At 39.6% G+C, this 27,657-nt stretch overlaps 1 protein-coding gene across 6 annotated transcripts in view; it reads right to left on the reverse strand.

Annotated features, from left to right (window-relative positions):
* Positions 1–27,657, reverse strand: part of GAS2 (growth arrest specific 2) — a 194,899-nt gene that overhangs the window by 52,736 nt on the left and 114,506 nt on the right. For 5 of the 6 annotated variants that reach the window (XM_074955181.1, XM_074955180.1, XM_074955178.1 and 2 more), the window contains 2 exons: positions 18,919–19,060; positions 6,684–6,747 (listed from right to left, as the gene is read on the reverse strand). In XM_074955181.1, the coding sequence (XP_074811282.1) occupies positions 6,684–6,747; positions 18,919–19,060 (206 nt within the window). Of the gene's footprint in view, positions 1–6,683; positions 6,748–13,506; positions 13,571–18,918; positions 19,061–27,657 lie in introns of all 6 variants that reach the window. The other variant, XM_074955182.1, reaches the window with a different exon arrangement.

Below are 27,657 nucleotides of genomic sequence, written 5' to 3' on the forward strand. Positions count from 1 at the left end.
AGCAGGGTGTTTGTTTGTTTATTAATTTATTTAGATGATTTCCTCAAAAATTTTACTATTTTTGAAATTTCACTTTCGTTCATTTAAATGCAAGCTCCAGTAGTAACTTGCAATAGTTTCTCTCTTTGCGAGATGATGTGTTCTGTACAAATGGTGACAAAGCTCAATCAAGTCGGGTTGGTCCATCTTTCTGCTGAGTGGGTGTACAGTATTAGCCTAGCTCTCTGGGCACAAATCACTAATATAAACACGCTGAAAACTATTTAGATGGTTTGCTAATAATGAAGGCTTCCATAATGTATGGTCAGTTAAATGGTAGCATCTACACAATGACATGTACCTGATAGTGATGCGCAAACTAGAAGAGGACAGATTGTGCCTACCCTTTGTCTGGAAAAGGCTGACTTTGCTCTGCCCTCATTGTAGGCTACCAAGACACAACATGGCCCAATGTTCGGGTTCTGTTTTGATAAGAAATCAAAAAAGTCAGGCAGTTTAATGGCTATCTCCTCTGGATTAGGACCTGCTTCTCTTCTCAGTAATACAGATATAAAGTAGTGTAGCTCCACTGAAGTCAATGGAGTTACACTGATGTAAGCAAAAGGGGAATCAGACCCTTGATCAGCAAAATAAGAAATCTGAAAATCTCCTGAGAAATTCCCACAGACAAATTCAGCTGTCAATTATGGTCTGGAGTAATTATACTGATGTCAATAGTTACTCTAAATTTACACCTCTTTAAATGAAATATGATTTTTTCTCTCTATTTCCTCTATATTCCAGTTACCATTGGAAAAAAAAAAAGTCTCCAGTCTATACAGAACCTTAAAAGGTTTGTTTCTAGAAAGAAGGCCAGTTTAATAGGGTGATAGGAAGGTTTTCGTCACCCACCCACCCCAAAACCATCCGTACTATCTATCACTCAGTAAAGGCCTGATCCAACTCCCATTCAAATCAGTGGAAAGATTCAAATTGGCTTGACTGGGAGTTCAATCAGGCCCTAAACACTGAAATCTGAGAAAATTGTTTTGAGAATTCCATAGGTGACTTTTAATGATGATCTCCCTAAACACCTCCTTGTGCTTTTGGAGGAGGAAGAAAAATGTATTTATAACTGCTCAGTGTCTCTTCCTTTCCTAATTCCTTAGGACTCTGTAGAAACTCCTTTTTAATGTTATATCTTTGAGATTCCTGTTCTGAAAAGCAGGCCCCACAGACTTTTAGTACAGTTAGTTCGATCTACAGGGTGAACAGTGCTTTGAAAGGCAAGAAAGATGTCTGTTTAACATCTTATTGTTCCTCATGGGTAATTTAAAGCAATAGCTATAGCAGAGATCAGTTTATTAGAATGCTTTTTTCTTTGTTAAATCCAGCCAACATACAAAACACAGAGTCTATTCACATCACTCGTCTCCCACATAGCTCAGATTTTAGCACACTTAAAGCAAGAACACCATTAGATACTTGTCATTTAAATGATATAACCCTGTTATGTTACCCCTTCCAGCATTTTCTGTGCACCTTGAAAACTTACTAGGCTGTGGAGAGTTTGCAAATCCCATATTGGGATAGGATTTTTTAGGGGGGGAGGAAAAGAAACAAGTCAAAACGGGAAGAAGGAGTTGCCTGTTATTCTGCTCCCAAGTTGGTTAAAATATGAGCAGTATGTGACGGGGTGTATAAACCCCACACTGAAAGGGAAGGGGCTTGGGAGGCTCTGTGTGCTAAAGTAGCCTCACCTTTCCAGCCCTGGCAATCATGCATGGTAGGGAGCAGGGCTTTAAAAAGGAGGGAGCTGCAGTCAGCAACGGAGGAAGCCCTGAGAAAGGAGTGGCTCCTGTGCAGCAGGAGTAACCATCATGCAAGAAACTCCCCCAGCTCTGTGAGGAGTCCAGAGACCTCTGGGGCAACCCTGATAGGGAAAGACTGGCTTGGCTACCCAGCTCTAAGGACTCCAACAAAGTAAGTACCCCTGAAGTAAGGTGGTGCCATGAACATTTCTGCTTTTTTATTGATCCCAGGAAGGGCCTTATTTTGTGTTGAATCTGAACTTTTGTTCCCCCCCGCCACCTGTAAACAAAGTAAGCAGGCCCACAAGGTGGGGTACACTGCAAGGATTAGAAGGTTGTGGCCTGTATTAAAGGGAGACTGCAGAGAGAGACTCTCTTTACACCGTATCTTGATACTTTTTTTTTTTAACATTAAATTCCCATTGACTGCATGGAATGATGAAATGGAGGGTATCTTTTATAAACCAAAATAAACAGGCATGGTCATTTAAAAAAAAAAAGTGAAGTTGTGCTTAATAAGCGATAGCACTATGTGGCCTGGAATTTGGTTTTTACACCTAAGGGATACCCTGCTATGAAAGAGTCAGGGCTGGCCTTACCATGAGGTGAACTGAGGAGGCCGCCTCAGGTGCCAGACTATGGGGCGAGAGGGCGGGCTCCACTAGGACCCAGAGTGTAGCAAATTGTATCTGCTGCTGGTGCATGTGTATTCTCTCTGCTGTAGATGCACAGAGATGGTGGAGTGCTGTGCTGGAGGAAGGAGGGCACAAGAGACATAACAGGCAGGAGAAAAGGTGAGAGGGAATACAGAAAGCAGCGGGAGCTGCAGGGAGAGAGAGAAGGAGGAGCCTCTTATGTACCTCATTAGCACCCCCAGGAGCCTGGACTGATTAACACCAGCTTCTCAGGGAGCTTCCTGTTTCCTGCTGCTTCTCTGAACCCACTTGAGGAGAACAGGCAGTCAACTGAACTAGTAAGAGCTAGTTAAGCCCTTAAGAGGCTGATATCTTCCCTCACTAAGGCCCTGCTACCAGCCCGCTTATTTGTCCCCTTCAATTGAGTGTTGAGAGGCACAGAACAGCAGTCATGAGTGAAAGAAGAAAACGCCCCTCTGGGGCAGCATTCGGAAAAAGAAAGAAAGCAAAGGAAGGTTTTCTATCTAAGCAGGAAGGAGCACTCCTGAGATACATAGACACAAATGTTCACAGTGAGCCTTCCGGCCCCAGTGAGGATGTGAGTGGTGAGGAGACGCCTGATCTTCCAGTTAGTCAGAGTGCAGGTGACCTGGTAGTGACTGTGGCAGCCATATCTCCCTCTCAAATGGATGTAACCATGCACGTTCCTGAAGAAAAGTGTATATCAGAGAAGAGTGTGGTAGAGGAGCAAGAAAAAGCTGCTGCTGAGTTTAGTTCTTTAAGTTGAGATGATCCAGGACTGTGGACCCACTTGAGCAGTAGCCTGAGGGACTTCCTTGTACTGCATGGGCCACAGCAAGTGAAAAACTCTGTTCCCCAAAGACAATGAAAATAGAAGTTTCCATCCAACACATTACTGGCATGAAATCCCCAATGGTGACAAAGTGGGGAGGCCATGGCTTATGTACTCAAAAACCCAGAATGCTGCATACTATTTTTGTTGCAAACTCTTCCAGTCTAATGTTCCAGCCACATTGGATTCTACAGGAACAAAGGACTGGAAAAATCTGGCTAGAAATCTGACATGCCATGAGAAGGCAGGAAATCACCAGAGAGCATTCCATAGGTGGAAAGAACTTGAGATGAGACTAAGGTTAAAGGCCACCATAGATGATCAGCATCAAGAGAAGATTGCATCAGAGTCTCTTTACTGGCAAAATGGACTGAAAAGGCTCATTGCCATTGTGAAAATGCTTGCTACCCAAAACCTAGCTCTGTGTGGCACTTCAGATCAGCTGGATGTGCCAAACAATGGAAACTTCCTTAAAATTGTGGAGCTGATGGCTGAGTTTGATGCCGTACTCCAGGAGCATCTAAGAAAAGTCACCACCCCAGAAATGTACACACACCACTACCTTGGAAAAACAATTCAAAATGAGATCATATAGTTACTGGCAACAAAAGTCAAACAGAAGATTGTGGCAGATCTGAAGTCAGCAAGATATTACTCTGTCGTTCTGGACTGCACACCTGACATCTGCCATATGGAACAAATTAATGGTGTGTTTTGTAACAACAACAGAACGTAGTGAAAATGTCTCTGCAATGGTGACTGTCAGAGCATTTTCTAGAATTTATTGACATTGGTGATACTACAGGAGCTGGTATGACAAATGTGCTTCTTAAAAAGCTGGAAGATACAGGAATTGCGATAGCTGACATGAGAGGTCAGGGCTACAATAACAGTGCCAACATGAGAGGAAAGAACAGAGGAGTGCAGACACGGATCTGAGAGTTAAACCCTCAAGCTGTTTTTGTCCCATGCAGTTCTCATTCATTGAACGTGGTGGTCAGTGATGCAGCATCAGCTTCTAGTGAGGTTGCTGAATTTTTTAATGTAATTCAAAGCATCTATGTATTTTTCTTTGCATCAACTCATCGATGGCAAATTTTGAAGCAACATCTGGGAACACCCTCTCTAACACCGAAACCACTGAGTGCCACACAATGGGGAAAGTCGAGTGGAGGCGATAAAGCCTATCAAACACCAACTTGGGAAGATAGATGATGCCATAGTTGCCATTATGAGGATAATGCTATGACAGGAACTGTTCGGGGCAGAACAGTGGCAGAGGGAAATGGAATCACCAGAAACATACATAACTTCAAATTTCTACGTGGCTTAGTGTTGTAGCATGACATACTGTTTGAAATAAATGTTGTAAGCAAGAGACTCCAAGGTGTTGACCTTGACATATCTGGAGCAATGGAACAACTGGACAAAGCAAAGTCATACCTACAGTCTTACCAGTCAGATGAGGGATTTCAAAACGTTCTGAAGAGTGCACAGAAGTTGACAGAGGAACTTCACACTGAAGCTATTTTCACACCCATTCAGGAATACAAGAGTCACCGAAGAAGACAACATTTTGATTACGAGGCACGGGATAATCCCATAAGAGACCCCCAAACAACAATTCAAAGTTGAATTCTTTAACCAGGTGCTAGATTGTGCAATACAGTCAGTTGAACGTTTCATGCAGCTCAAGGAACACAGCAGCATATTTGGGATGTTGTATGATATTCCAAAACTCCTCACTGTACCTGAAGACCTACACCAGCAATGCAGGGCACTAGAGACAGTGACACAAGATGACATGCATGATATTGATGCAAGTGATTTAGGTGATGAACTGAAAGCCCTTTCAAGATACATTTCAGCAGGATCAACTCCAAAGGCTGTTCTGGAATATAGGTTCACAAATAAGATGACCACCCTCTTTCCAAATGCTTTTGTTGCTCTGCGCATACTTCTAACACTTCTTGTAACAGTTGCCAGTGGAGAATGCAGCTTCTCCAAGCTGAAGTTAATATAAACACATCTACGCTCCACAATGACACAGGAGAGGCTGGTTGGCCTTGCAACCAACTCAATAGAGCATGAGCTGGTCCAGACTGTGGAGCTTCAGGAAGCAGTTCAAATCTTTGCAACCAAGAAGACATGGAAAGCACAACTTGATTATTCAGACAGATAAAAATGTCAGTGTTTACCATGCAGACAAGAAAAGTTACATTTGCTGTTCAGGCATTTGAAAGTTAAGTGTTAACTTAAAATGCCTTTTTCAAAAATTTTAAGTGTTAGTTCTCCTTTACTGAGGTAGGTAGCAGAGCAGTACCATGAGAGGAGTAGAACAGGAGAAAGCAGAATTGAGACCTTTCAAAGTTTTGGCCCAAGCGAGGAGGCATGGGGCCGTCATTTGAGCTTCCTGCCTCAGGTGCCAAAATGTTGTGGGCCGGCCCTGGAAAGAGTACAAATGGGAAAACCTAGGATATACAAACTTAAGTGAGGGAACTTAAGTTTTGAGAGGGAACAATTTAGTGAAGTTGCTTCCCAAGATACGAATGCATTTAAAGCAAACTTTTTCTTAAAAACAAAGAATAATACCTTGTTGAGTTATAATGCCCTAGGACTAGCTTGTGACATCCTTACTAACATTGAAAATACCTTACTCCAAAAGTAGCCCCTTTGATTTCATGTAAGGGATTACAGTTCACTGTGACTATGTAAGAATACCACAATATGACCTCTAAGAATAAAACATAGACTGAATCTAGCAAAAGCAATAGCTCTCCTAGTAGCAGAGACTGTTGAAACCTTTCTTGAGTACCATGTCTGGCCATAAACATCCAACAGAGGAAGATTCAATTTCTGAGCTTGATTCTTATCTTAGATTGGTGCAAATCAGGAATAACGCCACTGAAGTCAATGAGGTTACAGCCAGAGTAAATGAAATCAGATCTAGGTTATCTGAAGGCAGATTCTACTACCACTGATGTCAGTGGGAACACTTTCATTGACTTCAGTGGGATCAGGGTTAGATGCTAATACAGAAGATTTAGAGAGAAACGAGTTTTGATTATTTACAGAGACAACATGATTATGAGGAGTAAGAATTTAAAATTAGAACAGGATTTTTTTAAGTAAAGTTGTTAAACTTCTTTTCATATCAGTTTGCCCCAAGATCCCCCTTGCAGCATGAAGACAGCAGAAAAATCTTATTGCTATATTAACGGAAGTTTGATTATATTGTTTGAACAACTGCCCACAAGATGTTCTTGTGTAACTATCAGTGGGTGTTTGCCTTGACCCTGACCAGTGTAAATGTTAACATGAAGATGCACTGAGATAGTAAGTCTCTCAGTAGCCACTGCTGTCAAAATGTAAATATTTTTTAAGTCTCTAAATATTTTCACCTACCTGGCTGCAATCCTTCCAAGTTCCAGCAAACAAAGGCACACTTCTCTGGGCTGCTTGTGGAGGACTGCGAAAGCAAAATGAAGATAGACAATAGTTACAATAAAGGATATTTTAAGGGTTTCAGTGATAAACAGATCCCAGCTTACTAATGGCTGTCAACAGCATGTTAGTCCTGAATGTCTGTTTTAGGCAAAACTGCCATTGGCTTGCAAGATACTTTTGCCTGAATAAGGAGTTCAGGATTAAGACTCAAGATGTGGCATTTCCAAAGGAGCTTCCAACTCTCACTGAATATCCCTTAGGGTCCTTTGAAAATCCCAGCCTAAATCACCAAAGCTTGGTCTACGCAATTTGGTAAAATACAGCCTACCTATAGCCATTATACATTGAATGGAGGGCTCCTAAAAAACACTAAAAACTAGTGAAATGTCAAAGGGTTCTGGATCACTTTTTACGAACTATAAAGATAATGTTCCGTAGGAAACTGTTTTTCTCCCTCTGCTTCAATGAGCAAATATTAAAATTATATTAGTGAAGACAAATCCTTCTATAAACTTGATCCTGTATTACTTGTGCACCCAAGCACTCCCTCTGAATACAACATGTGTTTAGGGTACTCAAGGAAGTCACTCAGACCTTGAAAAGAAAGCTACTTATCTGTAAATCTTGTTCTCTGAAGATATGCATCTATGCACGTTGCCATGCTTGGGTCCAGTGCAAGACCTGGGGGAGCTCCCATAGTTTTTATGTTTGGAGGCAGCTGCAGTACCTCATGGACCACTTGGTTAGGTATTTTTGGAAGCACTATCACGTTCCATTATCAGTTTCTTTAAAAACTTGGAGATGGTAACTCCTCCCCACCCCCAAAGAGGCCCAGTAAAATACATATGGAAAAATATACAAAAAATCTGATTGGAGAAGTTTGGGTGATGAGCAATCCATTTGGATGTATAGCTTCAGAGGATAAGAATTATAGGTACCTTGTTTTCTTTTCTCCAGAGATACCCGTCTTAGTGGAATCCTCCTCTTGGGAATAAATTCAGACCTTGGTGTAAATGGACAACTTTCCCCTTGTCTAATAGAAGAGAAACCAGTGGCAGAGAAATCGGTCTACCTTGGCTGTGTTCATGAGAGCTTAGATATATGAACATTTAGGGAATGTGCTGACTCATTTCACTTAATCAAGTGAAAAACACCTCCCAATAGGTGCCTCAGAGGCTAAAAATTTTAAGTCAAGAAGTTTTCATCTTCTCCTATACGCTGTACACATAGACCTCTGAGTAGGAACTGCTGAAATAGATATCTTTGAATATAATTAATACAAATTTGGACAGATCCTCAGCTGATGTAAATTGGTATAGCTCCATTGATATCAATGGAACTATGACAATTTACTTCAGCTGAGGATCTGCCCCAACGACTTTGGGGATTGTACATTCAGCAATACTTTGAAAAAATATATATGCATTTCCCCCCTAGAATCTGAACCAAAAATATTTCCAGAAGGAAAACTGCATAGCAGAAAAATAAAGTGGCAAGGCATTGGGAATAGAATTTCCATTCTATGGCCATCTGCTATTAGACATATCAGAGATGTAAAAGAAGACCTGGACATACCATCCTTCCTAATATTCTTTCTTGCCATAAACTAATTCATGGATGGAAAACTTAATCTTACTGAGAAACCAATATCTTTAAAAAAAAAAATATACACCAATGACCCAGACATACATTCTGCTGCTTCCACCTGAAAACTGTTTCAACATAAGCAATATATTTAATGTATCTTAATGCTAAGAAATATATAAATATACAGCCAGAACAGACTGGATAAACCAGTTCTGGAAATATCTTGGTGGGGTATAGGGGGCAAATATTTATGACCTCTACTTTACATCTGCACACATCGGATGTAAGGCTGGGCAGGGGGTGGGGGAGGCTGCATTTTGGGGGGAAGTATCTGTAAACATAAGAAGGTTTGAATGAAGGACATAAAGTCTCTGCCAATGCTCAAACTTCTACTTCTTAAATGAAAACAATGTGCTCCAGTGAATCTGACCCACAATGCTCCAGACACATTTCATGCATTTCACAATGAACAATGTGAAAGAGTGAAATCATTGTTAGAGCATGACAAGCTGTACAGGCAATAATCAACCATAAAAACAAACATCTGGTGATGTGATAAGAATATGGTGATACAGTATTTCTAACAGCAAAATGTTAGCATTCCTGAGGACTATACTAGCATACACATTCAAGAACTTCAGGGGAAAACAAAAGCCATTCTGTATAGAATACAGTACCCACTGGAAATAGTTTAGATTCTCAAAACAGAATTCTTATATTTTTACAAGCAGGGCTTTTTAGCTAACAAGGACCATTAGCTAACAAGGCAATGTGGTCAGGATTTCAGGCAAAGTTCTGAAAGTCAGAAGACATGGGGTCCATTCCTACATCTGTTACAGACCTCTTATGTGAACTTGAGAAAGTCTCTAAAGCCAAAATTTGCAGAAGTGAGCAATGATTGTGGGTACCTTTTTGGGATGCTCATTTTGAGATGCCTTCTGTCTCAAACTGGAGGTACCCAATATTAGTATCCACTTTTTGAAAGGTGGCTGCTACTCTAAACATGTTCCCTCTGCAAAATGGGGAGAACAACACCTCCCTTTCTCACAGAAGTGCTGTGAGGCTATATTCAGTGTTTGTAAAGTGCTTTAAGATCTTTGATGGAAGGTGTGATAGAAGGTGTGCAAATCTTCTAAACTTTTCATGCCAGTGTGATTTTCATTTATGTTATCCTTTGACAATGATATAAGTGGGTATTTCAGAGTGTAAATGTGGAACTGAACAGGAAAACCTGTGTCTGTCTTCGTAATTTTGAGGAAAATGCCCATACATTGTCTGCACTGGAGCAAGTTAGGAATCCTGTTTAATGTGTCTGCGTTCAAGGGTTAAAAAGCAGTTCCTTGATACCAATAAATACATATATTCAGTAACAAGTAATACAGTTCATGGATTAGAGGAAATTCCTCTTTGGAGTGAGCGATTACAGACTCAGATGGAAATCTTACATCTGTACCTGTGGTATGCTGTTGCTTCCTGTGGGAACTGTATTCATAATTTTCTGAATTACTTACTGGAATCTAACTTAATGTAGGTTTCTGAATTATTACCAGTACCTCAACTTTCTGACCTGAAAGGTTACCTGATCCTTCAAACACTGAGTGGCAAATACAAGTTTGCGAAATACCAGATTTATTGTAATTGTAGCAATAGACATTCATCTTGACAAAGAAAGCATCATAAGCAACAAAATAAGACTCAATGGGCCAAATTAATTCATGTTATAACTCCACTGATGTCTACAGAGTTACACCAGGGATGACTGTAATCCATTTATGTCTTCATTTAGGGGAAACTTTTCTTCTCATTTACAACCCAGGTCAATGTAATGGATGGATGGATGGAGGTAAAAAAGGAGACATTTGTAATTTCCTGTCAGCAATTCACTCTGTCCTTAAGAAGTACATCATTTAGCATATGTAGATTCTTTAATACTTAAAATATTATTTAATTTATATAGCAGTTTAATCCCTCCCAAGCAGTTTTTATAAAAATACACATTTGTGATTCATCTGTTCTGATACCTAAGTTTCCTCCCTTGTGTTTGATGTTCATTTTCTTATCACATATATTAAATGCATTTCTAATAATAATTTCAAGACAATATTATTAAATGAGCACTAACACACTTTGTATGATCACATACATGTAACATTTATGACATCCAAAAACCTACATTAAAAACTGTTAAGTTTGCAAAATCAAGCACTTCATAGTCAGAAAAAGACAGAAATAAGGCTGCCTCTGCAAACTTAATTTGACCCCCTTGTGCATTGGCATATGCCAAAGCCTTTAATTTCATGATCATATACTACTTTTTCCACAGGATATCTGACTCATTCACTGCACAGGATGGATGGTATTGTCAATTTTTTTTAAAAAAAAATCCTTGTTGTTCAGTGTGTGGCCGCATTCATTATTCACTGCACACCACCCAAACCCTGCACTGAATACAGAATTATTAGTTCCCTCCTAGTTTTTTCTGAGGTGCTGTCATCTTAGCATTTTACAATATTAATGAATTTATCTTCACAACACCCATGTAAGGGAAGTGGTATTACTTTTTTATACATGGAAATGGAGCCAAACTTGTCAGCTAATTTGGGATGCCCTATCTGAGATAATTAGGGTCTTATGTTTCATAGCATGTAGCATTTCCTAGCACCCATTGCCCTCAGATACGGTTGTGAGTGCTCAACACTTCCACAGATCAGACCCCAGTGTCTCAAGTCAGGCACCCAGAAAATGAAGAATAAACAATCAGAGACCACACCTGTGAACATTTTGGTTTAAGTGATTTTTCCCAGTAGCACACAGGAATTCTCTGACAAAAGCAGAGAGAAGACAGTTCTCCAGGGTGCCATTCAACTGTTTTAGCCATTAGACTGTCCTTTCTCTTCCTACAATCCCCTTATTCATTCAGAACACACCTTCCAACTTCTGCAACAAATGAGGCTTTGGCCCTACAGCCTGATTCATTCCCAGAGTAAAAACCATCCTGGGCACTGAATAAGGGAGGGGTCCTGTAGAAAAAAAAATAGGCTTTAACTACGTGTTCAGATACTATCATAAAGCATATGTTAAAGAGGGCTGAATTAAGATTACGTGGGCAGCCTTAATTTGACTATTTTCTTAATTCTGAGTGCTTGACTTTCCAACCTTAATTTTCAATTAACGTAGTATTTTGGGATGCAATTTCCTAACTTTTAAAAAAATGTAAATGTAGAAAAAACAATAATTTCATCTTGTGAAACCATATTGACCCATACATGGTCTTCAGCAGGATGGGGATCTTTAGATCCACTGGACACCACTTGAGCAAAGGGAATAACTAGTAATAGTAGAAGGCTATTATCTTCTATGTGGGCCTGCCACTAGACAGGAATGGAGATTCACACTTTGCGGGTTTCACAGCTATTTGCTAAACAGCACCACAGAATGCCCCAGTATCTGGGAAGAGTAATTGCAGGGAAAGTCCTGCTCAGCTCCTGCAGACGTGACCTGGAACATACTCGGTCACTCTGTAGGGATGGCACCCGCAGTCTGGTCAACATTTAGGAACTGTGAGGGGATGGAGCATATTCAGCTGAGATAGACTCTTCAGAAAACATAGCTGCTAAATTCTAAGAAGTCTCTACCAAGCATGTGAAACTTGTCAGAGGTTTATAACTTGGTCAAATCTGGGCAAATTTTCACAGAAATTGCAAAAGACACTTCCCTGACACCATGGTGAGCTGCCCCACAAAATATCAAGTCTCTGCTCCAAAGTATAGAGGTGCTGGTTCTTATCAATGAAGCAATTTTAAGAATATTTTTAACATGGGCAAATCATATTTTCCCCAACTCTCAGGAATGGATGAACCACTTCAGATGAACCTTTCCAAAATTCTGCCTGAGGTAGAAATGCACCATGGAAGATTTCAGCCCAAACAGTTTAAGGTTGGCAAGTTATAAGCAGCTGAAAACAAGCTTTTATGGAAAGTATATGGCAACCTTAATTACAGGCATCACTGCTTGCACTGCCTATTACAGCAGTTGGGTTGAATTTCCACTATTTGTGACTACAGTATTATATGTCATTAATGTGGATTTTCCCTGACCTTTACGGGGGAAATTTTCAAAAGCACAAATGTGATTTAGGAACTCACATCTCATTGACTTTCAATGAGATTTAGGCCCATAACCCGTATTTGTGTCTTTGAAAATCTCATCCTAAATACCTGGTCCCCATCCCATAATCACCAAAGAGGTTTATATCCTTTAACCTTCATAAATACCTAAGGGAAACAATCCCAAAGATCGGGACAATATTAGGACAACAAAATAATAGTTATTCTCCACCTTCCCCCAAACTCAATTTCTTTGTTCTGCACCATATTCAAGTTTCTCAGTGTTCCAAAAAGAGTGATACCATCACACTCTTATTTCAGTGAGCTACTTCACTATTTTTTTTCCATATTCAATTATAGTGATGACATATCTCTCAATCTGTAGAAGTTTTTCATATGGGATGTATCATGACTTCTAAATCTCAACTGTGGTACAAGTATGGAATTAATTATGGAACATCTAAACACTTGATATTTACTGGTATACATTAACTTAACTGTATAGTGCTAATAAAATAGGGTTCAAGGTGCTTCTATAGTCCTCAAAGTGACAAGACACGCTCAACAATAATGTGGATTGTTTAGTCAAACACTGTGAAGGATAGAAACAAAATCTTATTCTGATGCAATTGGATATGAAATATAACCCAATATTTCAAATTGTAAATAGTCATTTGAAAAAGAGTGGCATAGTCATCGATTTTAATTTTGTTTTTACTTTCTTTAAAATGTGAAATTTGAGCAAATACTAAGAGTATTACAAAGAAAAAACTGCTCTATATTGTGCATATAAAAATGTAAGCAATAAATATTTGCTTGCTATTTTTGACAGCAGTGAAAAAGCAATATTAGAATGGAGAACATAGAAGTCTGTGTTTTACTCTACACTAACATTAAAACAATGCAGACCACTGTTTAGAGAACCTACTCTACTAAAGGGTGATCATTGTATTGCATCAAAATAAGTCCATGTCAGATATCACACACACAAAAACAGAATATACAAGCACAAAGGATGAATAGAACAATACCATCAAACACGCCTAAAACAAATCACACACAGCATGCTGGCACAGTTAATGGCAAACCCTTGTCTTGCTGTGTAGATTCTTTTCGAAGAAATAGATGAAGAATATTCTTTGGCTCCACATCCTATAACCATCCAATAACATTAGAGTATAGACACAGTCATTGTTAACAAAAAGTCCTTTACTTTCTTAACTATGTGAATCAGGCTGAATTCTATCATTCTTACCCTGGCAAAACTCCTACTGAGGCCAATGGGAGTTTTTCCAGAGTACAACATTCTTCAGGTCTAAGCCCCATACCAAAATAACCTCAGTATTGAATGCAAACTTCTTCTAGTAAATTGCATTATCATAGTCTCATGGATCCACTGGCCTAAATCCCTGCACAGGGGAACTTCTGCAGGATGTTGCAGGTGCAAATGCTACTACAACCCATGGACTGCAACACTCACTATTTTGCCTACAGGACAAAAATTTGGGCCATAGATAAGGTTGTTGCTGGTAAGTAATTCTAATCCCATATTCTTTAGATATGCTGTTTGTGAAAGACGTGAGTGAAAGGGACACTATGTTGGAACACCCGTGCTGAGGAAGATGCATCCCCCCTCTTGTGCAACTGCATTGGGGCTGGGTCATAGTGATACTGGTCAGTTGGGGCAGACCATTGGGACTGGTCAGTTGTAGTACTCAGGACTGTTCCACGCTAGTGTTAATACTGCTGATTTGGTAGAGGGTTGCGGGAAGGGAGGAATGTGGTGTGAGAAAGAGATGACGCTCGTAGTTCCTGGGTCTTGAGACAGGTGCATCAGTCCCCTCTACTGCTAGAGACATTATGCCTGATTCTTTCCTGCCTTGTGCAGTCATACTTGTGCATAGTAAGTGCAAAGTGAGTATGACATGGTATCATTGAGCTCTAGTAGCATTTTATACCCACTCTACATGGGTGAAACTAACTACATAAGGGGAAAGGCAATGGAGAACGAGACCTCAGGTCAGCCTGAGGCACAAGGGCCCCAGAGTTCCCATTGAAATGAGGCAGCTCGCTTCACAGACTCTTTTGTAGTGAAACAATGTAAGTCTAAAAAGGCCTAAAAGTGTCTCATTTGATGATAAATTACTAAAGAGCAAACTATTTTATGAAGAGTAATGAGCTAGATTCTGTTCTCCATCACTCTGGAGTAAATCAGAACTGACTTCTCCAACTCACACTGGTGTGAATGGGTGAGATCAGGATTAGGTCCAGTGTGTACACACACTATTTACACACTTCAGGATTTATACCCTTTAAGGACCTCTGTAAAATCAAGTTGCTTGATGACATGATAATTGTACTTGCAAAAATAAATAGAATGCATCGTTTCTTCTACTTCCTTACCAAACATCCTGCATTCTTACCTCAGTCCCACAGGTGCTGAGCACTCTGGCCTTGCTCCAACAGAGCACTTAAGCTTGTACTTATCCTTTTAAGCACAAGAGCAATAGCTTTAAAAATATACAAGAAGTCTGAGGGGAGAAGTGTAGGCGGCAGTGGTAATCCATTTGGATGTATATCTTCGGAGAACAAATCCCTAGAAGTCAATTGTTTTCTTTTTACAAATATACTCCTAAGAAGATTCCTATGCAATGGACAAATGCAGACCCTGGTGTAGGTAAAAGTTCAGTCTTTCACATGAACCTGAAGACAAGGGGTAATATCCGGGGGACTATTCATGTGCTTAAATACCTTACTCGATCAGGTCCAGAATGCTCAGTACCTTGCAGAATTGAGGCCTCCCTAACTCCCAAAACTCCTATTAACATCAATAGTGTGTAGCTCTTTGGGGAAGTGATGATATCTGCTTCTGTGTTTATACAGTGCCCAGTTCTGAGGGAGGATATCTGTGAGTGATTATGGTCTAAGAAATAGATCATAATGGGGGCTTTGGATGCACAGGGAGTACATATTTGTGCCACTGTTATGATTTCCATGATTTATTAAATGATTTTTTCCTCCCTCAAGGAGGAGGATCCAAATTTAATAAAAGTAATAATAAAATAATTTATATTATCATTACTGTTATTTATCAAATGTGTCCCCAGTTTTATTCCCTCCTGCAAGGGACTCAGGGCATTTTCCCATTATTTCATCATAAATTATTTAAACATTTTCAACAACTCAACAGAAACATTATCAGAATCATCCTCATAAAATCAGACACAGCAAAAACAGAAAATTAGAGCAAGAGCTTAGATTTAAATAGGACAAGGACAGGGAAATATTCTAAATATAGATGTAACAGTGGTTCTAATTAATTAAAGCAGGTTTTATATACCATAGGCAGGCAAGCAAGATAATAAAGAAGAGAGAGGACACAATCAGGTAGACTAAGACCAATAAACTGAGGACCATGGAGACTAGATGAGCAAACATTTGCTGTACCACTGACAATTTACACAGGTTTTACACATCAATTTGGTTTATTACAAAAACAAACAAACAAACCAAAAAACCTGTTACCTTAGTAACCACCCCATCTCCAGAGCTATGCAGTCTCAAAGACACAAAGATCTTTCATAAAGCAATGCAAACACCAGTATGTCATGTGCAGACATATCTCACCACTTTTATATTTCTTAGTTTCACTGAATTTTTATTTGCTGTCTAGAGGGAAAGTGAATGTAAAGGTCTATAAGAGCAGTTGTTATTTCTACTGCATTGGCCTCAAAGGCCCTAATCAGGATAAAGATCCCATTGTGCTAAGAGCTCCAGCAAAAAGCAGGTAAAAATACCAATTCTCATTGCTTGAAGCTCTATAATTAAATGGACACCATCAACCTGTGATCTAGACCATTTCAGAAAAGGAGCTCATATTAGTTTCAGGTCCTACATCTGACACTGAGTCACCACTCAGTTCTTCCAAGTGTTCTATCCATTAGCATGGATATCTTGCTAGACATTAATACTCAAAAAGAGGGGGGGGAAAACCACCACCAACAGCAAAACATGTTTTTAACAGACCTCTCAACCAGTCAACAAAAATGAGTTGCTTAATCAAGTTCTTCTAATAAAGGTTGATCTGAATTGTACTTGATATATTCAGGAATACTTTAGCTTCCTTTCTTAAGAGCGGAAGTTGTGCAATAAGGAAGGTATCTTGTACTTGTATTTCAGTGGAATTGGAAGGGGCACGGCAGGCAGCCAATGGCAGCACTGTGTCTGTGAGCCAGGAGTGGGGGGGTGGAGGAAGGGAGATAGTATCCAGGGACTTACTCTTCACACAGATAATAGAATAGCCACAGATCCAGCTGTCGATCTCACAATATCCATACATTTAGGGGTCTATTCCTCTTGCTCCCCCAAGCACTTGCAAACTCTTCTATCTCAGATATTCCACAGCTTCAGAGCTTTGGAAGTGTGATCATTCTGTTTGCCTTCCATGTGATTTTTTTCATGGGAGAAGGATGATTAACCCAAAAATACAATTAACCTACATAAAATGTGATAAGATACAATCCACATATCTTCAAAGCAATATCCTCAAAACTGGTATTTGTCAACACATGCTAAATTCTTCTCTGCCAAACGTTTTCCCCCAAAGGATACACAACAGTTCTGTGTATTAAACAAAACAGCGTAAGAATAGAACAGATCAAGTGAAAAGTGAAGCAAAATCCTTTCACAAATAATAGTGCTCAAAAAGCACAACACTAGAACAGAAGGGGAACAGATCAGTTGCAACAGAGATAAGGCTTTACTTATACAGTCAAAGATCTTTTTGAGGAACTGAATACAGAAGCCTCTTGATGCATTACAGTGTGTTCATTTATCCTCAGTAGAAACAGATTAGTCTCATCAAAACAGCTTTAGGCTTTTATCCGAGTTCAGATCACAAGCAAACAATCGATTCTCTTCATCTTGTGTTTTCTACTGAAATGCAATCTTGAGGCAAAAAGTTGTCCTACATTTTCTTTCAAAAGAGAAGAGTAATAGGTATGAAGCATTATTAGGATGATGATTTAGCTGAAATAGTCCATTCTTGTAGTGGAGCAGCTGCCGGCACGAGTGTTGAATATCACTCTCCTCCTCAACTGCCTAGAGGAATCAGCTGAAAAGAAGTCAGTGTGGGACGGGGAGAAGAATTTCATATTCTCTCCCTTCCTGAGATATACCTACCAAATCTGTGGTATAATGGTGAATTTCCTGCAGCCAAAACTGTGAGCACATTTGGACCCTACTCTACAGAGACAAAAAGAATCATCTTATTTGGTGAACTAAGGAGCAAGAATTTCAGGCCATTCTAATATTAGGGATTTGTACAATTAAAAAAATGTACCTAGCACAAAATAAATCTTTGTGCAGGGGGCAAATACAAAGCCCGTGTACCTCTTAAGTCCAGCGTACGTGGGATTTAAGTGGTGCATAGGTCTTGTGCCCATCCCTTGCAGGGGGGTGCATGCAGACTCAGGAGCTAGCACAGTATTTTCTTCCTCCTGATTTCTGTCACAGCTGCTTTTTTTAGTTTTACATTATTTTATTATTAGTAGTATTATTACTATATCTATTACTACAAGATGAAACTCAGTTGTACTTTACTGCAGGTTGCAAGCAGTGTCTAAACTTTAATGGATCTTGGTCCTGGTGCTTAATTAATTAAAATTTTCTGACCAATGATAAAGTTCTAGTTCAGAAACAGATTTTTTTTCTTTTAACCATCCATTTTAACATGAACCACAATATCATGGAGGAATTTGGTCATTAATAACTACTATGTATCTAAAAATGGCATGGTCTCACATATGTAGATATTAAAATATGACTAATTTTGAACATTCCATTGCATACTCTTATGCTTATAAGTGTCTGTCCAGATGCACCCCCTTGCCCCCCTGGCACTCCATCAGGTTAGCAGTAAGTGGTGAGATCCAAAGCTCAAGACGGCTGTGGCCCAGCCAGGATATCACTGATAGAGGATTGCCCTCTTAAAGATTCCCCCTTCCCTATTGGGTAGCAGTGGCCTAGGGCACTAGAGTGTCTAGTGCCATCACTGACTGTGCAGTTCTTACTCAAACTGAATTGCCAGTGAAATAAATAGGAATTTTGACTGATTAAGGGCCACAGGTTAAGTTCCTGCAGTACATTAAGCAACTTTATTTCCGGGTTTTAAAAACACTGTGTTGGTATTTTTCTTCCTAGTCATCTGTTTTTTTAAAAAAATGAATATAGTATTTTGAAATGCTATTTAATCAGCTTTAGTAGATCACACTATACTTCTAACATATGTGACAAGGCACGTATGAAAGTTAACCATCTGCAAAATGTCCACCTGGACCAAAAAGATATTCAGTAGCCAATCAATTTTAAACAGCAGTGCTTTTGCCTTATTGGTTTAATCCAACTCCCATTAAAATCAGTGGTAGCACAACTGACCTTTTAGTAGACACTATAAAAGCAGAATTTTAACATTGTTGATTACCATATAAGCAAGTACATACCCAAGCCTTCTGATTCAAATAGGCATGTGTCGTCCACCCCCACATCTCTGCACCAGGATAAGAAATTTGCTGTGTTGTCTCGTGCAAAAAAAGACCCTGAAGGAGCATTGGCTTTGCATGGAATCTTCCGCACTGGCAGGGTCTATAAAAATAAAACAAAAACCCCTCATTCTAGGTATATGATATTTGGAAGGGCAGTATTTGTACCTAGGGAACATGAAATCACATCATGCAGGTACAGCATAGATATATATGTATTGGGTCAACAGTCATTCTTGCTCACTCCCTAAAGAATTACAGCCAAAGATAAATAAATAGTACAATCTATCTGGCACAAAAGTATTCACCTGGCAGAGCTTTTAAAAGTACCAAGAGATCGACCCAAGATGTGAAGTTTGGATCTGGATCAGTACTAGAACTTTCCCCAAGTTTGGGAGCTTGGAATCCAGTGTTTTGGTTCAGCTAATGGAATAAGAAGTCAGCTGTTAAGTAAGGATCCAGATTTGGATCTGAACTTCCCCCAAATTTGGGGCGGATTGCGGTCATTTATAAAGGTAACAATACAGTTTTGAAAATACTGTATTCACATCTTTCATTAGTAACCAAGAAACACCTTAGGAACAGGGGTAGCGATGCATGTGCTAGAGTCTTTGGGACTGTAAAATTCTGAACAGCTGACTTTCCAAGCCCATTGAGTAAAGCACACGCTATCATCCCATACTTACAAAATCAAGGACTAGGACACAGCCAGATTCTCAGATCAATGATACCAGAGTAATTCTAACTAAACACTGATTCCAAGGGAGATACTCCAGATTTAGTCAGGTATAACTGAGAGCAGAATCTGGTCCAAACAGAATGACTAGCACAGAAAAACTGAGGGAGTGTTGTACCCTAGTTGCATTTGCAAGAGATACATGCAAAGCTGCTATCAATAATTTTAATTTTCATGTAAAGCTCATTTTTATGGTGTCAAAAGCTATATCTGCTATAGAAGGCCAAATAAGCTGAGAAGTGACCATTGTTACCCCATAACTTTTCAATGTTGCCCCATCACTGAGAAATTCAGACCTCAAAATTGTTTTTATTGTGCAGCTTTGCCATTAAAGTGATTTATGGAGTATCTGCTTCTGTTCTGGAGCTAGTTGTTAGATCCAATAGCCATTAACTAAAGAACTGAGAAAATGCAAATGGTGTCTGTAGCAGTTTCCAGTTCTATGTCCAACAGTTAGTATCAACAGTCCAAATAATTCTTGAAAGCATCACATAAATTACTGCAAGAAAAAAAATCAAATGACTTTAGAACGCTTTCACCTGACCCCCAGCTGCCGGCAGCACACTGATTACAGGATTTAGGAACAGCTGGCTTATGCGGGGCAGTCAGGAGGGTGTGGGGGGGGGGGGCGGGAAATCAAACACTTATCTTAGTAAAGTTACTTGCAAGACTTCCATTCACTTCACCAAGACCAGGATTTGGCCCAATCTTTAGGAAAAACTCTATAAAGAACTGAGATGCAGTTTGTATAAAATATGTTACACAGCAGTAGTGTATAATCAAGATAATGCACCCAATTATTTGTTCTAATATGACCTCTTTGTGCTGCCCCAAAAGTACAAAGAAGCCATAAAGCTGGCCTAACTAGCCAATTCACAGTTTTTGCAAGATGTCTGCCCCTGAAAAACTGCCTCCTGGACTGTAGCCTAGAGCATGCTGCTATGCTCCAGAAATGCACAGCTCCAGACACATCCACTAAGTGACAGGTACAGCTAGGAGTAACTCCATAGCTGTTGGACTGAATAGGGAGAGGAGTGGTATAAAGGCCACATATATCCATGTTCCTACATGTCAGCTCCTGGGGTCCTGTGGCAAGCACAGTTTAGCTGAATTCAAGAATTAGGCCCAATCATTTTGAGTTATACAGTTTTGAAAAAAGGAATTATTCCTTTTGTTAAGGACCAAAGGACGTAGTGTAGAACAGTGCAACTTCCCAAATACCATTAGTTTCACTGGTTTATTTTAAATAGTGAAAGGCATTGGAATATAGGTTTTAAGAAAAAAATTATTACTGATGCTGATGATACTCACCTATATATCTCTTTCTGAACTGATGGAACCACTGCTGCTACTAAAATGGCAGAATGCCGACAGGAAATTTGCTCTTGGATGAAAAGCAGCTGGCTCAAACTGAACCCAGGCAAGGCTGAAGTGATGCAGGTCAGAAAGGGGAAACACTTTGAAGATCTAGCCAAAATTCTGTCTCCACCTTCCAACGAAGCCATACAGCCCCATTCATCAAAGTGGTGTGAAGCCTTAAGGTCTTGTTCGACTCCTCACTAAACTTAGATGATCAGGGAGCATCAGTTTCCCAAAATGCCTCCTTTCACCTCCAGCTTGCCAGGAAACTTCATCCCTTCCTCCCAGATGAGGACCTGGCTACAATGAGCCATGCATTTATCATCTCCAGGCTGGATTACTGTAACTTGCTTTATCTGAAGCTGAAGAGAATGCTCAGGCTCCAACTGGTACAGAATGAGGCTGCCCGCCTACTCTATGGCTCAGTCCCCCATGAGCAAATAAGGCCTGTGCTCAAGTCCCTCCACTGGCTCCCAATCAGCATCCAATACCAGTTTAAGACCATGGTCCTAATTTTCAAGGCAATTAATGGATCAAAGCCCAGGCATACCACAGACTGAATATTGATCTATGAACCCTCAAACAGCTGTGCTCCTCTGGAATAATGCAGATCTCAAAGTCCAGTACAAAGCATGTGAAAGCTGAAGACAAAGTATTCTTGGTCAAGGAGGCTTAGCTCTGGAATAATTTTCCACAGAAGATCAGGTGAATCCAGAATCTGGCCATCTTTAGGAAATATTGCCAAGCCTTCCCCTTTGAGAAAACTTTTACCACCATAAGAAATACTCACAGCTTGAACTCCCCTTTTATTCCCAAACTCCTCTCAACCCTCCCAAAAAACCTACCCCAAGCAAAAGTCTGACACCATAAAAGAAGTTACAGAGACTTTCTGAAGTCCTCTAGGGACTTTCCTAATGCTGTTGATTTTACATGCAGGGCTCTTAGATAATATGATGATGTGTGGCAGTATAAAACTCTAAGATCAATAGAGAGAGTTTTGCCAGCTCCTGATTTTATTGCAAGTCTGTTGATATTTGGTGTTTTTTCTTAAAGCTCCAGTCCCAAGAGTGAGGTGTGAATTATGTGCAAATCTCAACTTTTTTATTTTTAAGTAGGTTTCTAGCCCTTGTGGGTACAGAGAAAAACTTTAAAAAGTGAACAACAGAGACAAACACGTGAGGCAAATAAAAAAAGAAACACATCATTTATTATTTTTTAAAAAATCTTTTAATTTTTAAGCCAATTTCATTATTTGGGGAACCTGTCTCATAATTTTGTACAAAGGGGTTGGCAATACCAAGGATGCAATACATAAGGCTTGATCTCATGGAGTAAGAGCCAGAGCAGATGTGGAGCGTGGAAAAATACTCTTGAATTTAAGTAAGAATTTGTTGATCACGGTCAAGGTTCCTCCCCACTCTGAACTCTAGGGTACAGATGTGGGGACCTGCATGAAAACCTCCTAAGCTTACTTTTACCAGCTTAGGTTAAAACTTCCCCAAGGTACAAATTAATTTTATCCTTTGTCCTTGGAATATCCACTGCCACCACCAAACTCTAACTGGGTTTACTGGGAAACGTAGTTTGGACACGTCTTTCCCCCCAAAATGCTCCCAACCCTTGCACCCCATTTCCTGGGAAAGGTTTGGTAAAAATCCTCACCAATTTGCATAGGTGACCACAGACCCAAACCCTTGGATCTGAGAACAATGAAAAAGCATTCAGTTTTCTTACAAGAAGACTTTTAATAGAAATAGAAGTAAATAGAAGTAAAGGAATCACCTCTGTAAAATCAGGATGGTAGATACCTTACAGGGTAATTAGATTCAAAACATAGAGAATCCCTCTAGGCAAAACCTTAAGTTACAAAAAAGACACACAGACAGAAATAGTCATTCTATTCAGCACAGTTCTTTTGTCAGCCATTTAAAGAGATCATAATCTAACACATACCTAGCTAGATTACTTACTAAAAGTTCTAAGACTCCATTCCTGTTCTATCCCCGGCAAAAGCAGCATACCGACAGACACAGACCCTTTGTTTCTCTCCCTCCTCCCAGCTTTTGAAAGTATCTTGTCTCCTCATTGGTCATTTTGGTCAGGTGCCAGCGAGGTTACCTTTAGCTTCTTAACCCTTTACAGGTGAGAGGATTTTTCCTCTGGCCAGGAGGGATTTTAAAGGGGTTTGCCCTTCCCTTTATATTTATGATAATCACTGTTTGAAATCCTTCCCAGTCCTCCTAGCTGTCCCCCTTCACCCCACTACTAATGTTTTTCCCTTCCATTCTGTCTTAGGTTCCCATACTGAGAAGTGCTGAGTTGAAGTCAATAGAAGTTCCTCTTCATAGGATTGGGCTTTAACAATATTAACAATTAGCACTAGTCAGGTTTTTAGAGTAATACCTTCTTCATATCAGAACAATCTCAAAGAGTGAGTGAGCATCAGTATCCTGAGGCAATTTCACACTTTAAAACACTGACTGCTTCGCATTTTCAATTGAGTTCTCCTTCGTGACCTTCTTGGTGTTGTATTGAAGCATTCATCCATCTCAACCCAATCCTGCACTCCTTCCTCAGGTGAACTCTCAGTGAATGAGAATTTCATTGGAATAAAAAGTAAAGTACAGAGCTTTCAAAGGAAAAACAACAATACAAAAGAAAGCTAATCAAAAATCAGTGGTAGTTTTATCAGAATAAGGATTCAGGGCCAGGCTATGCCCTTCAGAAAGCCACCAAAATAGAGAGAAATCTTGAGTTTTATGGAACTGAGTCCTTGATGCTGATAGTTCTCCTTATGAATACAAATAATACCACTGTTTCACTCAATATCATTTCCATCAGACACACACTGGTCCCAAATCTGACCTCACACTGCTGCAAATCAGGAGTAATTAATGGAATCGGCAGAGTTAAAATAATGCAAGACCAGTGTAATGAGTTTAGAAATTGGCCCAATGTCTTATCATACTTTTTTACTATAATCAAACCTTTGAAACATATGTTGTTAATTTACAATAGCTCCAATATATGCGTGAATTCGAAAATGTGGTGTTTGGCAACATTATTCATTCATTTGACTCACTAGACCATATATCCCCCAAAACCCAGTCTGATGCTGCTATGTGAGCCTATTGACACAGAGCCAGATCAGCTGATGTAATTGAAGCTAATGGAGAGAAGTCATTTACATCACTTGAGGATCTGGCCCATTGTGTCCCTACAGATATGTGGATGATCATTTTACTCAGTTAGTTGTGACATTAAGAAGATCAGATGAACTCACCTCACAAAATCTGGATACCTTCTCATTTTAAAATCACTTTAGGTGTGTAATAACTTCATGCAAGACTAATTTAAGAACCAAACCTTGGTTGACTCCCACCCCTTGATAGGTAATTAAGAAGGCGGTGTGCACAAAGCCTCCTCCTTTGCACACCTGGGATAGGAGCCAGCCAGGATTGCAATCCCTGTGCTAAGAGCCTCCTGAGTGTTTACTATCCCAAAGAGGGTGGGAAAGAGTCAGAGCCTCTACATTGAGCGCAGAGCTGAGTAGGTGTGAAGGAGAGCATGCTGCACATGAAGAAGGAGAGTGAAGCATACATGATACCTTTTGTGCCAGGGATCTCAGGGAGGCATTATGCGTTGCTGAGGCACAGTGTCTTCCAGAGCTCACATGTAGAGTATTGTGGCTCTGCATCATCACCAACACATGGTGTCACCAACACAATCTGACTCTAAATGTTCTGTTTCTGTGTCTCCTACTTTAAGTAGATGGCAAAGCCTGGATATAGAAATGTAATTGAGTATGGCCATTCAGTAATGTATCAGGCCCATACCGGGTTTGTTTCAGTACATAATGTTTATTTAATGTGCTACCCATAAATTAAATATATTCACCTTGACAATTGAGGTCAGCCCCTTAACTGTATCAGTCAAGCGAGTTTCACTGTGAAAGAGATATTTTCATGAAGCTAGCAAAATCTCTTACTTTTATAATGATTAAGACTTCTAGATTACACAATTTATATGAAGATCTGCTGAAGGCAAATTGCAAAAGTGTCTAGCTTCCTGAACTATTAAGCTTGTCTGACTGCTATGTTATCGAGTCTAACCAAAAGACATCTTGCCAATGTCACTGACAGGTGGCCTGAATAAGTATGAAATCAGAAGTGACAAGCAATGGCATGTAAACACAAAACATGTGCTATATTGGTGGTCGGGAGGGTGGGGGTGTTTTGCTTTATAAATAATTCATGGCCTCCCTTCTATTTACTCAGATGACAGAACTTATCAGTCCAAACGATATCACTGTCAAAAATGCTTAAAATAAGACTACAGAACAGCAAAGTACCATTCAGCCTAAGCTATCTTACATGCTAAAGAACTATATCATGCACTGAATATATATCACACTATATTCTACCCCATTTCCCACAACTTAGGGCCCAATCCTGCTCCCACTAAAGCCAACCGCAAAATACCCTTTCATTTCAATTACAGGAGGATTGGGCCAATTCTGAAGAATCGCAAGGGGATACCAATATTTTCTTAACACCTGATACAATTCCCTGCCTCCTTTTAAAAATAAGCCTTTTTTTTATTATTATTATTTTCAAATCTATTACTGTAAGACCCAACTCTAAAACACATGAAAGTTCTTATTAAAGACAGGTTTTATGCTCAAATATTCTTTACTGATTTGTTTAAATGGCTTGAATGTCTCAAAAGTGTTTTGTAACAGATCATTCAGAAATAATTAGGTTTCCATATGGCAAGAGTGACTTTTGTTGACATAGTATAGTATATCCACTGTTACTTTGAAACAGCAGTGCCCACAATTACTCCTATCAAATATCACGAAAACAGGTCCCCAGTTACACTCTTTTTACAGTCTTGTCTTGTTGATGTACATACATGTGGTTTAATGCAGGATGTGAAAGTGTGAGTGAAACAGATGACGTAATCCTGGAAAAATGCTGTTAGGTTCACTTCTATACCCCAGAGGGTCTCTGTTTCACTGTGCTGTGAAATCCCATGGAAAAAGAAATGTATTTTTATACTTTTTTTTCCAGAATGAGATCCATAAATAAATGTTGTGTTGTGTTTAGTTTTGTTTCTAAAAAACTATTTTCTTTAAGCAGACTCAAAGCAGGTTTGAAGGCTTCTGATAATGGCTACATTCCTTTTATTCTCTCCCCCATTTTTGCCACAAAGTACAGGGAATATATGAAGCCATTTTTAATGCTAAAAAAGGGGGTTATAGCTGGCTAGGCACTGCTGCAAAAAGTTCTATTATGTTCTGAATTACTACAATATCGAAAAAGGGAAGAAAGAGGTATTGTTAAATACTGCAGTATTTACCCACAGATGTATACATCTATGATAGTTATTCAGCTAGTAAGGGATATGAATTCACACTCAAAGGAAACAACTAAAAAAACTCATTCCAAACCATTTCACTGTCTCAGCTTCGTATCTTCTTTATTCTGCCCCTATATTTGGAACAGGCTCTCATTTCTTGTCCTGCAAGTACCACCTTCCTCCTTCTCAAACCTCTTAAAATACACTTTCTAGCCTAATATTTTGTCTGAATTAGTGCGTTATAGGCAGGAAACACAAAAGCAGAGTTTTGCCATTGACTCTTTGTGGCCAGGAGTTCTCCCCTTGTCCTTCATGAATTGGTGAAGTGTGAAATACACTTAAGGTTCAATTCTGAAAACACTTACTACCAAGTGTCATGGGTCCTGTCACAGAAGTAAGCCATGTGCCTAGCAGTGTGTGCAGGACAGGCCCCTTACTGTGCTCCGTAAATAGGAAGAAATAATAAACTGCCTACGTGTGAATAACAAACAACACAAGTTAAAACCAGGCAACATTTATGCAGTTGCTATACTCCCATTCCCAAATGGCCTTCCTAAACCACCTTAGTACCCATCCACAGCTCACAAAAATGTTGCCCCCAGTGCATTCCAATTGAGAGCTGGAAGAAAAAAAAATATGGTTCCAACTGCTGTATATTGGTACTGACCCTGAATTTGGTAGTTACATCTACAAGTGTAAGTGAGTATGAATTAAACACTGTCTAAATGATCAGAGAACAATCAGTGGGGTAAACAATCCTCTCTATCAAGCTGCACCCAGGTTCTTTTTTATTTGTTATTGTGCAGAGCACTTTCAAGAGGCACTAAACAGACTAACACCGCAAGAAACTATTAACTTTGACATAAAATTAAAGAGCTAGAACTAGCCATCATAACATCTCACATCACAAAAAGTGAAAGCCTCAATTAAAAAAAAAGTTAAAACCTGGGGCAGCTGTAGGTTAAGACCAATGGCCACTGGGGAAATCTTAAAAATGTAAGGCTGGAAGGGACCATGAGAGGTCATCTAGTCTAGTTCCTCAATGTTGAGGCAGGATCAAGTAAACTTACCTAGACCATCCCTGGCAGGTGTTTGTCTAGTCTGTTCTTAAAAACTTCCGGTAATGGGGATTCCACAACCTCCTTTGGTAATCTATTCCAGTAACCGAGTATCTTTATAATTAACAAGTTTTTCCTAGTATCTAACCTAAATCTCCCTTGTTATACATATAAGCCAATTAATTC

This window comes from Natator depressus, chromosome 6 (genome assembly GCF_965152275.1).
Source record: "Natator depressus isolate rNatDep1 chromosome 6, rNatDep2.hap1, whole genome shotgun sequence".
In the NCBI taxonomy this organism is placed as follows: domain Eukaryota; kingdom Metazoa; phylum Chordata; order Testudines; family Cheloniidae; genus Natator; species Natator depressus.